The 14629-nt window shown below is 52.2% G+C and overlaps 1 protein-coding gene across 1 annotated transcript; it reads right to left on the reverse strand.

Moving 5' to 3' along the window:
• Positions 1–1901: 1901 nt before the first annotated feature.
• Positions 1902–14509, reverse strand: bcl2l1 (BCL2 like 1). Its single transcript, XM_084681263.1, has 3 exons — positions 13858–14509; positions 11014–11874; positions 1902–2140 (listed from the first exon to the last, which is right to left on the reverse strand). Exons 2-3 carry the CDS (start codon positions 11554–11556, stop codon positions 1997–1999), a joined length of 687 nt encoding a protein of 228 aa, XP_084537389.1. The 5' UTR covers positions 11557–11874; positions 13858–14509; the 3' UTR covers positions 1902–1996.
• Between the last annotated feature and the right edge of the window lie 120 nt (positions 14510–14629).

Consider the following 14629-nt stretch of genomic DNA (forward strand, 5'->3'; position numbering starts at 1 on the left):
CCACCAGTCAAAGGTTAACCCTGAGTCATGTGACTCCACTGCAGATCATGTGACTGCAGGGATGTTAGTATTAGATCTCCTGGTGTATGAGCGTTAAGAGATCAGGGAGAGCACACACACACACACACACACACACACACACACACACACACACACACACACACACACACACACACACACACACACACACACACACACACACACACACACACACACACACACACACACACACACACACACACACACACACACACACACACACACACACACACACACACACACACACACACACACCTGGTCTAGAGACGGATGTGAGCAGTTCCACTGGACAGTTATAACAGACACATGGAGGATTAGGAACAGGAAGTATATTTAAGACAAACACAACAGATCACACTGAAACCCAGAGTGAGTGAAGTCTGATAGAGACCTGATGAAAACAAATCCCCCTTCCTCATCCCTCCCCTCTCCTCCTCCTCCCTCCCCCTCCTCCTCCCTCCCCCTTCCTCCTCCCTCCCCCCTCCTCCTCCCTCCCCCTCCTCCTCCTCCCTCCCCCTTCCTCTTCCTCCCTCCCCCTTCCTCCTCCTCCCTCCCCCTTCCTCCTCCTCCCTCCCCCCTCCCCCTTCCTCTTCCTCCCTCCCCCTTCCTCCTCCTCCCTCCCCCTTCCTCCTCCTCCCTCCCCCTTCCTCCTCCCTCCCCCCTCCTCCTCCTCCCTCCCCCTTCCTCCTCCCTCCCCTCTCCTCCTCCCTCCCCTCTCCTCCTCCCTCCCCCCTCCTCCTCCCTCCCCCCTCCTCCTCCCTCCCCCAGTAGTGTGTGCGTCAGTCAAGTGAGGAAGGCTCGAAACAGACAGCTAGTCTCCTGACTGTCACCAGTCTGATCCACGGTGTCAATTAAATATGTTTGGAAACTACAAGATGGTTCCGCTGAGTCTGCTGGGGATGGGGCCTGTCAGGTGTGTGTGTGTGTGTGTGTGTGTCACAGCAGGTGGTCCTGTGTTGACTGATGATTCAGTGTGACAGGCAGAAGATGAACAGATGTGTGGTGCAAAATGGAGAGAGGGATGGAGAGAAAGGTGGTGGAGGACAGGGATAGAGAGAAAGGTGGTGGAGGAGAGGGATGGAGAGAGAGAGATGCAGCAAAATGGAGAGAGGGATAGAGAGAAAGGTGGTGGAGGAGAGGGATGGAGAGAGAGAGATGCAGCAAAATGGAGAGAGGGATAGAGAGAAAGGTAGTGGAGGAGGAGAGGGATGGAGAGAGAGAGATGGAGCAAAATGGAGGGAGAGGGAAACGCCAGTTTTAATCAACTGGATGTTTAATTGTTAAACTGTAAACAAAACAGACAAATCAAAGAGACAGAACAGAAAGCAAGACGAGGGTTCGTCTGGAGCAGGTGTGTGTGTGTGTGTGTGTGTGTAAGAGAGAGAGAGGGTCCATGATCTCCTGCAGGTTCCCAGAGTGTTCAGAGTGTGTCCAGCTCACAGGCCCAGACCAGGGCCCCTCCACAGCGCCCCCCGCCAGGTCCTGGATCAGGTTAGCATATCTGTCTGTAGTCTCTAGGGGAATCCCCCCTCCTTTTGACGACAGTGCAGGTGGTCTGTTCCATTCCTTCCTTTACAGTCCATTTGGCACGTACCATCTCAGGGTTGAGGGAGGGGGGTGCTTTTCATGTTTCTGCTCTTTCTGTCTGAGCTCTGTCAGCTGACACCACCCCACCAATCACAAGGGAACAAGCTCCAGGAGGGGTGGGGGGAGCGGGGAGGAGGAGGAAGGGGTAGATGAGGGGAGGTGTCAAATGAATGCTAACCCTAGATGCACCTCTCTCCCTCCTCTCCCTCTCTTTCTCTCTGGACAGTTTAGCCTGTGACTTAAAAACGTTTCCAGTGGTTTCTGGGAGGTGAATGTCATGTTCTTGGCAAAATAAAGGAGAGATGAGAGAAAAACATCATTTGTTTTCTTCCACGGCTGGTGGGAGTGGTTTGGGGGGGGGGGGTCGTTCTCACAGCCGTTTCTGGGCGATGAGTGAGCCCACCACGACCCCGGTCACCAGGGTCATCCCCGCCAACAGCCACTTCCTGAAACTCTCCTGGGACTTCCTGCTGCCGGCCGCTGAGTCGTGACCATAGATCTCTGCAAACCGCTCCTGGAGGGGGAGGGAGGGGGGAGAGGAAGGCAGGGGGGGAGAGAGAGAGGCAATTTGATTGATCCATTGAGTAAACAGTGTGAATGCAACACACACACACACACACACACCAGTACATATGTGCAAACACACAGATGCACACCTTCTAAAGACAGGATTCTAGAACTCTATAGCAGGTTTTCCTCCACAGAAACTGAGTGTGTTCTCTGAGGTAATCCCTTCATTGGTAACATTCCTTCCCATCTAGGCCCCGCCCTCTCCTGTAAGTGATCTGGCAGTGGTTTGGTTGACTGACAGGAGCCCTGGCCACAGCAGGCTGCAGTACCGGCTCCCAGCCAGCAGGGGGGGCAGTACCCCAGCAGGGCTGAGCTGGGTGCTGGCGAGAGAGAGACAAGCAGGAAGGTTGGAAGCAACCCCTCACCCATTCCCCTTCATGACAGTGAAAGCAGACCACAGCTACCTGGGTGTGTGTGTGTGTGTCTCAGGTAAATGCATGTGTGTCACTGTGAGGTGTGTGTTATTTTGAAGTGTATCCGTGTGTGATGGATGTGTGTGTATCATTGTAAAGTGTGTGTGTGTGTGAGTGTGAGGTGGGCGAGTCTCACGGAACAGCTTGTATGCCTCATTTAGGTGAAAAGTGAGCTAATGTGTTTCAGTGGAAAACTTGTGTGAGTAAGTGAGTGTATGCGTCAGTTAATAGTAAAGGGGTTCCACTGAATCGAAACAGAGTGTTCTAGGGAAAGAGTGTGGGTGGAAGGAGATAAGAGAGGGGGGGGGGGGAAGAGGGGGAAAGAGATCAAATCTAATAACCTCAAAAAAATATTGACACACCCACACACCCACAGCCGTGACAGAGAGTGTGTCACAGATCACAAGGCAGCTCTGAAATCTGCTCATGTTCATGACTGCAGGCCTCAGTCCAGCTTCTGCAGTCACCACTGAACTAACACTTATGTGTGCGTGTGTGTGTGTGTGTACAGGAAGTGTATGAGTGTGTGTTTACACAGGGTGTTCTGTGTGAATGTGTGTGTACTTGTTTTCATGTATATGTAAGTGTGTGTGTGTGTCAGTCTTCAGGAATGGCAGGAATGGAACCCTAACTCCTCTTACACAGAAACCTGTCTGCACAGTGTGTGTGGTGTGTGTGTGTGTGTCCTACAGGTGAGGAATGTCGTGGGTGTCCTGAGAGACTGTGCAGCTTGGCGCCTGTTATAAAGTAGACGTGTTGAGACATGTTGGTGTGTGTGTGTGTGTGAGTGTACTGCATGGACCAATCCAAGCCTCTGATGTTGTCAACACTATCTCCTCTCACACACCTACATCTCTGTCACTTTCCTCTTCCCTGCATCCCTACAGCCTACTAAACACACACAGGTCACTGTGATCTGGCTCTTGCAGTCAAGAGAGCTTATCAACCTCCTGTTATTATGTGGTACCTGCCCAGGCATGCAAGTAAACGCACACACACACACTCACACTCACTTTAACGCACACACACAAACACACAGTTCAGGGTTTGCTTCTCTGTGGTCCAGAAAGCCTTGTTCTCGCTTCCCTGTCCTCGCTTCCCTGTCCTCGCCTCCCTGTCCCTCGCCTCCCTGTCCCCCCTGTCCCTCGCCTCCCTGTCCCTCGCCTCCCTGTCCCTCGCCTCCCTGTCCCCCGCCTCCCTGTCCCTCGCCTCCCTGTCCCTAGCCTCCCTGTCCCTCGCCTCCCTGTCCCTCGCCTCCCTGTCCCCCCTGTCCCTCGCCTCCCTGTCCCTCGCCTCCCTGTCCCTCGCCTCCCTGTCCCTCGCCTCCCTGTCCCTCGCCTCCCTGTCCCTCGCCTCCCTGTCCCTCGCCGTCCCTCGCCTCCCTGTCCCTCACCTCCCTGTCCCTCGCCTCCCTGTCCCCCCTGTCCCTCGCCTCCCTGTCCCTCGCCTCCCTGTCCCTCGCCTCCCTGTCCCTCGCCTCCCTGTCCCCCCTGTCCGTCGCCTCCCTGTCCCTCGCCTCCCTGTCCCTCGCCTCCCTGTCCCCCCTGTCCCTCGCCTCCCTGTCCCTCGCCTCCCTGTCCCTCGCCGTCCCTCGCCTCCCTGTCCCTCGCCTCCCTGTCCCTCGCCTCCCTGTCCCTCGCCTCCCTGTCCCTCGCCTCCCTGTCCCTCGCCTCCCTGTCCCCCCTGTCCCTCGCCTCCCTGTCCCTCGCCTCCCTGTCCCTCGCCTCCCTGTCCCTCGCCTCCCTGTCCCTCGCCGTCCCTCGCCTCCCTGTCCCTCGCCTCCCTGTCCCTCGCGTCCCTCGCCTCGCCGTCCCTCGCCTCACCTATTTTCACCTATCCCGTCTTGCCTAAATATTATCTAGCGACTTTTAGTGACCTTTCAGAGAGGCTCCAATATTGACTTCTGGTGAGATTTCTTTTTGGCAACACTACATACAGCTAGCATGTTAGTTATGTTCGTTTGCTATGAGCGTTCTGTGTTTGTATTTTCAGTTTTACAGTAAACACATGAGAGGGTGAGATGGCGCTCCCTAGCTACTACGTTTGTTTGGCCCATTGGTTTTCCAGACTGACGAAGCAATGGTCACGGTATTCTCGCCCCCGGCCGTAGACAGTGCGGTTTCAGACAGGCGGAGGAACCAGTCCTCCTTCTATACTGGGCCACCGGCCATTCAACTTCCTTGGTGGGGACGGAGAGGGGAGCCGGCAGGGAGACAGATGAGTTCACTGGAGGACAAGGGAGAGGCTGACTGGTTTAGACTGACTAGCTGGTTCTCAATAGCAGGCTGGCTAGCTGAGGAGCTGACTGGCTAGCTGACATACTGGTCCTGGCTGGTACTTCCTGTTTGTTGCAACATCCACATCACATGCAACTCTTCCATGTCTCTGGGGCAAGAGTGCAGCTCCACGCGTCATTGTTGACCCAACACACACACACACACACAAACACCCACACTAACACACACGCAATGACAACACAACCTCGTGTGCGTCAGATGGGTCTGAGCCCATAAGACCTTTGCTGCTGCTGCTGTTCTCTGGTGGATCCAGGCAGTTGACCTTTGAACCCCGCTAGCACAGTAGGTGCACTAGAACCTGAACCCCTCTACTGGATCTACTGTAGCTCCAACTGGCACAGGATCAGAGGGCAGGACTGGGGAAATGGTTCCTGCCTGCAGTCCCACACAGGAGGCTGTGTGTGTGTGTGTGTGTGACCCCTTTCTGTTCCTCAAGGGGCTTTAGTGTGTGTGTGAGGAGATGCACACATGAATTAAAGAGCAGAATAATGAGTCAGGCTATCTCCAAAACCCCATTCTGTCAACACACACACACACACAGAGGTGACTGTGTGTGTCACTCCATGAGACCTGCACTCTATGGTCACCATCACACACACTCACAGCCTGAGAAGGAGGAGATGGAGAGGAAGACTATGAGGAAAAAAAAGCAGAAACCCAAATTTTACTAAAGAAATAAAAAACTGACAATTATCCTACAGGAATAGCAAAACTGCAAAAAGAAAAACAAATATATATATTTGTTTTATTATTAATATATATAGATATTTAATTAATGATTTTAAAATGATAAATGATACATTTGATATTTTCAATCTTATTTGGCTTTGGCAACAATGCTCACTCATTCATGGCAATAAAGCATTATTGAATTGAGAGACAGAGAGAGAGACACACAGAGAGACACAGAGAGAGACAGAGACACAGAGAGACAGAGAGAGAGATGCTCATGACCTGCTTTCTCCATTAAGCCTTCCTTGGCTGAAACAGAGAACAGAATAGAACTGAACACAGACGAGCAGAGCTGGATGGATGGAGGTGTTTGGTCACACACACACACGCACACACACACATTCAATGTATATGTGACAAGGCAGGGTGACATTTCAGTGGAAACGGCAGCGAACAGATGCTGTGATTCAGTCTCTCTCAAACACACACAACAAAAGAAAACAATACATACAATGTGCCGGGCTAAACATCTACATACGCCTGCAACACTTCTGAAGCAGATCGAGTGTGTGTGTGTGTGTGCAGCGAGTGTGTGTGTGTGTGTGCAGCGAGTGTGTGTGTGTGTGCAGCGAGTGTGTGTGTGTGTGTGTGCAGCGAGTGTGTGTGTGTGATTGTTTGTAGACACAATAGAGGGGTATTGACCACACCAAGTATGGAGGCTGCCATTGATGACCTGAAAACCTGGCGTGTGTGTGACTGAGGTGTGTGTGACTGAGGTGTGTGTGACTGAGGTGTGTGAGTGTGTGACGAGATGTCCTTTGTTTAGGGCACTGAACAATCCAGAGCTTCAATGCTAACTCCTCCCACAGAGCATGGCGCCGCCGCCACGACACCCGAAACAAATATCTGCAGTGGACATCAATCACACAAACAACATCTCATCTCACTAATGCAATCACCTGAGCTCCACCACCTATACACAGCCAATCACCTGAGCTCCACCCCCTACATTTACATTTAGTCATTTAGCAGACGCTCTTATCCAGAGCGACTTACAGTAAGTACAGGGACATTCCCCCCGAGGAAAGTAGGGTGAAGTGCCTTGCCCAAGGACACAACGTCATTTTGACACGGCGGGGAATCGATCCGACAACCTTCTGATTACTAGCCCGACTCCCTCACCGCTCAGCCATCTGACTCCCCCATACCACCTACACACACAGCCAATCACCAGAGCTCCACCACCTATACACAGCCAATCACCTGAGCTCCACCCCCTACACACACAGCCAATCACCTGAGCTCCACCCCCTATACACACAGCCAATCACTTGAGCTCCACCACCTATACACAGCCAATCACCTGAGCTCCACCCCCTATACACACAACCAATCACCTGAGCTCCACCCCCTACACAGACAGCCAGTGGGAGGAGGAGGATGGGGGGGTGGTGGTTAGGAGGAAACAAAGGTGTGAGTGGTGATCAGCTAAGACAGATAGGAGCATGAGATGGATGGAAGGAAGAGGAGGTAGAGATGGATGAGAGGAGATATAAACAAACAGATGAACACGGGGGGGGGGGGGAGGAGAGGAGAGGGGGAGAGAGGTTGCATGTCTGCTCTGCAACACGTCTGCAGAGCCTGGGGAGTTAAGGCTGGTGTGTGTGTACGTGCCGTACGTACAGGGCTAGGTACAGGGTTAGGTACAGGGTTAGGCACAGGGTTAGGCACAGGGTTAGGTACAGGGCTAGGCACAGGGTTAGGCACAGGGTTAGGCACAGGGTTAGGCACAGGGTTAGGTACAGGGCTAGGCACAGGGTTAGGCACAGGGTTAGGCACAGGGTTAGGCACAGGGCTAGGCACAGGGCTAGGTACAGGGTTAGGCACAGGGCTAGGCACAGGGCTAGGTACAGGGCTAGGCACAGGGCTAGGCACAGGGCTAGGCACAGGGTTAGGCACAGGGCTAGGCACAGGGCTAGGCACAGGGCTAGGCACAGGGCTAGGCACAGGGCTAGGCACAGGGTTCGGCACAGGGCTAGGTACAGGGCTAGGCACAGGGTTAGGCACAGGGTTAGGTACAGGGTTAGGCACAGGGTTAGGTACAGGGTTAGGTACAGGGCTAGGTACAGGGTTAGGTACAGGGCTAGGTACAGGGCTAGGTACAGGGTTAGGTACAGGGCTAGGTACAGGGCTAGGTACAGGGTTAGGTACAGGGCTAGGTACAGGGTTAGGTACAGGGCTAGGTACAGGGTTAGGTACAGGGCTAGGTACAGGGTTAGGTACAGGGCTAGGCACAGGGTTAGGCACAGGGTTAGGTACAGGGTTAGGCACAGGGTTAGGTACAGGGCTAGGCACAGGGTTAGGCACAGGGTTAGGCACAGGGTTAGGCACAGGGTTAGGCACAGGGTTAGGTACAGGGTTAGGTACAGGGCTAGGCACAGGGTTAGGCACAGGGTTAGGCACAGGGCTAGGCACAGGGCTAGGTACAGGGTTAGGCACAGGGCTAGGCACAGGGCTAGGTACAGGGCTAGGCACAGGGCTAGGCACAGGGCTAGGCACAGGGTTAGGCACAGGGCTAGGTACAGGGCTAGGCACAGGGTTCGGCACAGGGCTAGGTACAGGGCTAGGCACAGGGTTAGGCACAGGGTTAGGTACAGGGTTAGGCACAGGGTTAGGTACAGGGTTAGGTACAGGGCTAGGTACAGGGTTAGGTACAGGGCTAGGTACAGGGCTAGGTACAGGGTTAGGTACAGGGCTAGGTACAGGGTTAGGTACAGGGCTAGGTACAGGGTTAGGTAAAGGGCTAGGTACAGGGCTAGGTACAGGGCTAGGTACAGGGTTAGGTACAGGGTTAGGCACAGGGTTAGGCACAGGGTTAGGCACAGGGTTAGGTACAGGGTTAGGTACAGGGTTAGGTACAGGGCTAGGTACAGGGTTCTAAGCCCTAAATACGACTGGGTCTGACTCCGTGGGCAGGTTTTACTGCTCTGTGATAAGGGTCTGTACGGATGTGACCAATCAGAACACAGATGTTTCACAACTCCTGCGTATCAGTATGTAGCACAAACATTAGGAGCCCGCCCATCCTGTCCAATCAGGTCTGTGAACATACACAATAATATAACCCAGGAAAAGGGGGAAGGGGGAGAGGGGGGGGGGAGGGGGAGAGAGAGGGGGGAGGGGGAGAGGGGGGGGGGAGGGGGAGAGGGGGGGGGGGAGGGGGAGAGAGAGGGGGGAGGGGGAGAGAGAGGGGGGAGGGGGAGAGGGGGGGGGAGGGGGAGAGAGAGGGGGGAGGGGGAGGGGGAGAGAGAGGGGGGAGGGGGAGAGAGAGGGGGGAGGGGGAGAGGGGGGGGGAGGGGGAGAGAGAGGGGGGAGGGGGAGAGGGGGGGGGGGAGAGAGAGGGGGGAGGGGGAGAGGGGGGGGGAGTGAAGCAGAGAGTCCCAGGGGAGACTCTATAGGACAGCATGACAGACGAGGGGGAGGGGCCTGCGGGAGTCTAACCACCTCCTACACACACACACACACACACACACACACACCTCCTACACACACACTACTTCATTACACAGAGTGTGTAGTGGTTCTCTAAGTAAATCATGTCTAGCAGCTTGATGTAAACACAAGCCCTGCCAGATGACGTCTCGTCACAGCCCAGCAGCATCTCTCTCACACACACACACACACACACACACACACACACACACACACACACACACACACACACACACACACACACACACACACACACACACACACACACACACACACACACACACACACACACACAGTAAAAGCATATGTCCCTGCCTCCCTGTCTGTCAGAACCAGTCTGAGTGACAGACAGGTAGAAAGAGAGAGTTCCACACAGACTCCTGCCCCAGTGTTCCTGCCCCAGTGTTCCTGCCCCAGTGTTCCTGCCCCAGTGTTCCTGCCCCAGTGTTCCTGCCCCAGTGTTCCTGCCCCAGTGTTCCCCAGGTTCAGACTACAGCTTTCCCTCCTTCCCTGCTTGATCCATCACTTTATTCCCAACTCAAATGAGAAGGGGGGGGGGGGGGGGAGGAAGAGGCACAGCTAGGGAAGCCTGTTTGGCCTGTGAGAATATGTGTGTGTGTGTGTGTGTGGAGGCAGGATTATTACCAATTATGGATGAATGATATATCCAGTGCATTGTGGGTAAAGGCTCATAATAATGGCTAACTGGGTTAGAGTTCCTGTAGCAGAGTTAGGAGGATGATGGAGGAGATGCCAACTGAGACACACCACCACTTTAACTTCATTTGTCCTCCAGATGTTCTATCTTTGTCATCATACTATGAGTGTAAGGTCTACTCATGTGTGTGTGTGTGTGTGTGTGTGTGTGTGTGTGTGCGCCTGGGAAAGCAATAGACAGAACAACACAAAGGGGGAGAGAGAGACAGAGAGAGAGAAATGACGGAAGGCATGGTTTCATAGTGGGCGTCGGAGTTACGGTAAACAGCTGGGGGAAACTGCCCAGATTTCCCACCTGCCTAGCTGGGAGGCAGAGGGTTCAGGGAGAAAGAGAGAGAGAGAGAGAGAGAGAGAGAGAGAGAGAGAGAGAGAGAGAGAGAGAGAGAGAGAGAGAGAGACAGACAGACAGACAGAGAGACAGACAGAGACAGACAGAGAGAGACAGAGAGACAGACAGAGAGAGACAGAGAGACAGAGACAGAGACAGAGACAGAGACAGAGACAGAGAGAGAGAGAGAGAGAGAGAGAGAGAGAGAGAGAGAGAGAGAGAGAGAGAGAGAGAGATGACAAGGAGGCTGGACAGAGCAGCTTGCATATCACAACAACATCATGCTTCATTCCTGAGTGTTCAGGCACGACCAAACCAGCAAAGATGACATGGAGGGTGTGGAGGTGACTGTGAGGGTGTGGAGGTGATGACATACTACCAGGGTGTTACTGAGACACTGCTCTCCCAGTCATATGTCTCTGTCAACATCAGCGATCGATTAATCCATTTTTAACCACTAACAGTATCAACAGAGAGACAGGCCAATCGGAAGGTTCCTGGACACACTGCTCAACCAATCAGATGACCGTCTCCATAGGACTGACCAAAGCTGTCAAATACACACACAAATAGACACACACACACACACACACACACACACACACACAGTCCACTCTCAGCTGACCCCAGTGAGAGTGGAGCTTTCATCTGCAACAGCTGCCTCAAAAGGAGAGACTTGGATAAGGAGAGAGAAACAGGAGAACACAGGAGAGAGAGACAAACAGGAGGAGGAGAGAGACACGCACCTCCATCTCTACACAACAGACCAAGTGACCCCCCCCTTCCATCCCAGCCCCTAACCTAGACTAGCAGGTACCTGCCTCTAACCCCCTAGCATTCATCTCCCTGACACACACACACACACACACACACACACGCAGGCGGGCGTGAGACTCACCCATCCCCCCTGGCTGAGTATCCAGGGCTGGATGTGGTTGTCCAGGTACAGGCTCATCCAGTCTGCGATGCGTGGCACCAGGGAGCTCATCTCCTTCTCCACGCACTCCACGCACAGCGCCCCTCCGAACGCAAACAGCCCCACCACGCGCCCCCAGTTGACCCCGTCGCGGAACACCTCGTCCATGACGCTCTCGAAGCTGCGGTAGGCGGTGCCGGGCGTGATGTGCAGCTGGGAGGACAGGTCGCTGAAGGCGCGGGCGTAGCGCAGCTCAAACTCGTTGGCCGAGTCTCTTAGAGCCTCCTTCACCTCGTCTAGCCCCGCCCCCAATGACGGACGTCTCCGCGGGGACAAGGGCGGCTGGGGCGTTTCGGGGCTGATGCCGTTGGGGGAGCCGTTGGCGTGCAGTGAGGCCCCCCCTTGGTCCCCCCCCTCCACCCGCTCAGGAAGCCTGCTGGTCAGCTCGATGTGACTGAGGGGGAAGTCTCTCTGAGCAAGTTTATACTGGATGTAAAACACCACCAAGTCTCTGTTCTGGGTCATGGTAACTGGACTGTGTCCTCTTTTCTCTTCTTCTCTCCTGTCCTCTCTCTCTTCTCTCCTGTCCTCTCTCTCTTCTCTCCTGTCCTCTCTCTCTTCTCTCCTGTCCTCTCTCTCTTCTCTCCTGTCCTCTCTCTCTTCTTCTCTCCTGTCCTGTCTGTCTTCTCTCTTCTTCTCTCCTGTCCTCTGCCTCCTCTCCTGCCTCTTCTCTTTGTGTGGGCTGCCGTCCTCCAGGGTCAGACCCCCATGCCCGGCCTCTCCGGCTCCAGAGATGAAGACAGTGTGTGGGCAGCTGCAGCGTGTCAGCGCCCGGCCCAGACCCTGTGGGGAGATAACACCACAGTGAAGCACTTCAAACGGACAAAGTCAAACCTATAACCAAGGGTGTGTGTGTGTGCGTGTTTGAGAGGGGAACAGAACACTGGACAGGTGGAGGTCAAAGTTCATCTTTTTTAATTGGTCTGTTACACGGCAGCAGATGGTACAGGTCGACGGTAGACGTGACCTGTCTGACACGCGGACCACACGCACAATCCTTCCTCTCACCTCACTTCAAACTCGCGATGACAACACATTATGGGATTTTTATAACTCTTTCATATATATATAAAGTCAAAAGACGAATATGTATTCTAACCAGAAATGTGCTTACATTCTCATGTACACACATGTTGCCACCATTTCGATGTACTGTCATGCGATTGTATAGCGCTCTACGAGGTAAACACTGCCCGAAAATGACTACGTGCGTAGCTCATTTAAAGCTGTTCTAATCGCAAATCTTAACAAGAAAAACATTAGTACAGTCAACTAAGATAGTATAAACAATTTAGTGTAGTGACGATCGAAAGATGTTACAATCTAAACACAACCCATACATCAGACACCATCCCGTTTAAACAGGCGGGCTCGCGTGCTGCGGGACGGGTTTGAGGATGAGTCTGTTGTTGTCGGTCGTTCTTACAAAGGCGCGCTCTCAACCACTAGCCTGACCTTTTCTATGGTAATAATGACATTTGGGATGATCAACGGCGTTTAAAAAACCACCTTATTGTAGGTGAACACTTTACAGATGGAATCCCCATGCAAAACCGTGGTGTGTTACGTAACAGCCATCATAAAAATGAATGGCAGCTACCATATAAGAAAGTGACCGTTTGTTTGCTTTCTAAGCGTTCTTTTTGCTTAAATATGTTATGTATTTATAAATAAAATAGTTATATATTTCTTGATTCGAAAATCCATCTTAAACATATCTCAGCAACAACTTTGACAAAGTATTGTAGAAGATTGTTTACTGTACTATTCACACAAGATTGAACCACACCATACAACACGTGGTGTAGTCCTACGCACGTAAACAGTCTAACAAAGTGCTCTGTTACTGGGGACGGTCGCTGCACATATATCCATGTGAAATCGATCTAACAAGCAAAAGCTAAATTTGGGCAAAACTTCGTTTTAAAACGAAAAAATATATAATAAACATAAAATCAATTTAACACTTTAAGACCTTACCTACAGTAGTGCGTTAAACCCGTGAAAAAATATCTTCAACTCACACACAGGCGTCCTTGTCAAGGATGAAATCGTTCAAAATAGGTTATGTTCTTCAGTATACCCTTTAACTAATCAGTTCCCAACGTTTAGAACCGCTGTCAAATATTCAATGGCATTCTCTGTTCGCTACGTCTGTGTTCCATACTGCTGCGTCCCTCCCATCGCACGCAGCGTAAACCACCCAGCCCATTACGTAACGAAGATTCCCCATTCTGTCGCCTATCACAACCAATATCACAGACCTTTAAACGCTACGTAAACCCTTCTGGACATTGGGTTGGCGTACCTTGTAAACTAGTACACTTACCACATGAATAAATACAGAAATAACATTTGGAAACTATGGATGTAGTTAGCTGACCCAGAGATAGATTTCCTGAAAGTCTAGCTGGATAAAGCAAGCTTAGCCGACCGTGACACCCAAAATAGTCATTTAAAACGGACACTGCTTCTCATGTGACGCTACTATTAGAAATATTGTAGACATTAGGAGTTGCAGCCAAACGCAATTAGCCTCTACAAGAAACATTTATGTGAAGAAAATACCATACCCGCCCCCCCCCTCCCTTCCCCCCTCAAGCAGTTTCCGCTGGACTAGGCTAGCTTTCAGTAGACGACTCTCGGTCTTTCTGGAACTAAGGCGTGAAGTGACGTGATCCATCAGAAAATCTATCTGCATTTTGGTTTGCTCCCCCCCCCCCCCCCCCCGGTTATATTCACCCTCGAAAACAGCGGCACTCTTACCTCCTCGAACTATCAGGGTCTACGGACCCCTCTGATAAAGGATGACAATTCCTCGCAGAGGATCCAGTCGTCGGCAGACGGCATATCCGACATTTCTGCTGCACTGCAGCCAGCGAGATAGCGAAGCTAGCGGTTGCTGCCTGGCTGGTTTATCGAAGAGAACCGCCCCTCTCTGTGAATGACGCTTAGTTCATCCAACGAGCTGACGATAGAGCGTCCTCACATTGCAGTTCAACGTGGATAAATCAGAAGGATCCCCTGGAGAAATGTAGCTAGCGTGTTAGCTAGGTAGCTACACATACAGACATGCAGTTTGCTGGTTAGCTTGCTTGCGAACTTTCACGCCTTTCATCACACTAGCAAAGCTAATCCGTTAGCGTGGCTGGAGAACTGGACCCAACATTAGTACAAGTTACTGTACTGTAGCTAGCTTCGTAAGAGTCCCACTAAGATCATATCATTGCTAACAAGATCTACATAGGCTCGTTGTGCGGCTTGCAACCAATAAAAACTTAAAACCTACCTAAACATAGTTTGGACTAAAGCAAGGAAGTTGGACCAAATACAAAACTTTGTGGGTTGCATGATAAGAGTATTTCCAATTACTGAAGCTAACACCATTCATTCACACTGCCATCACAAAAAACAAAGGATGTTGCATATCTCCATGGTAACCTTTGTTACCCCAAAATGTGTCTTCTTACATTTTGACGCTCAGTGTTGATAACAGCGCCGCGCCGCGGTCTTATAGAAAACACAGGATCGCCACATT

This window comes from Hypomesus nipponensis, chromosome 18 (assembly GCF_054491055.1).
Source record: "Hypomesus nipponensis isolate SF chromosome 18, ASM5449105v1, whole genome shotgun sequence".
Lineage (NCBI taxonomy): Eukaryota > Metazoa > Chordata > Actinopteri > Osmeriformes > Osmeridae > Hypomesus > Hypomesus nipponensis.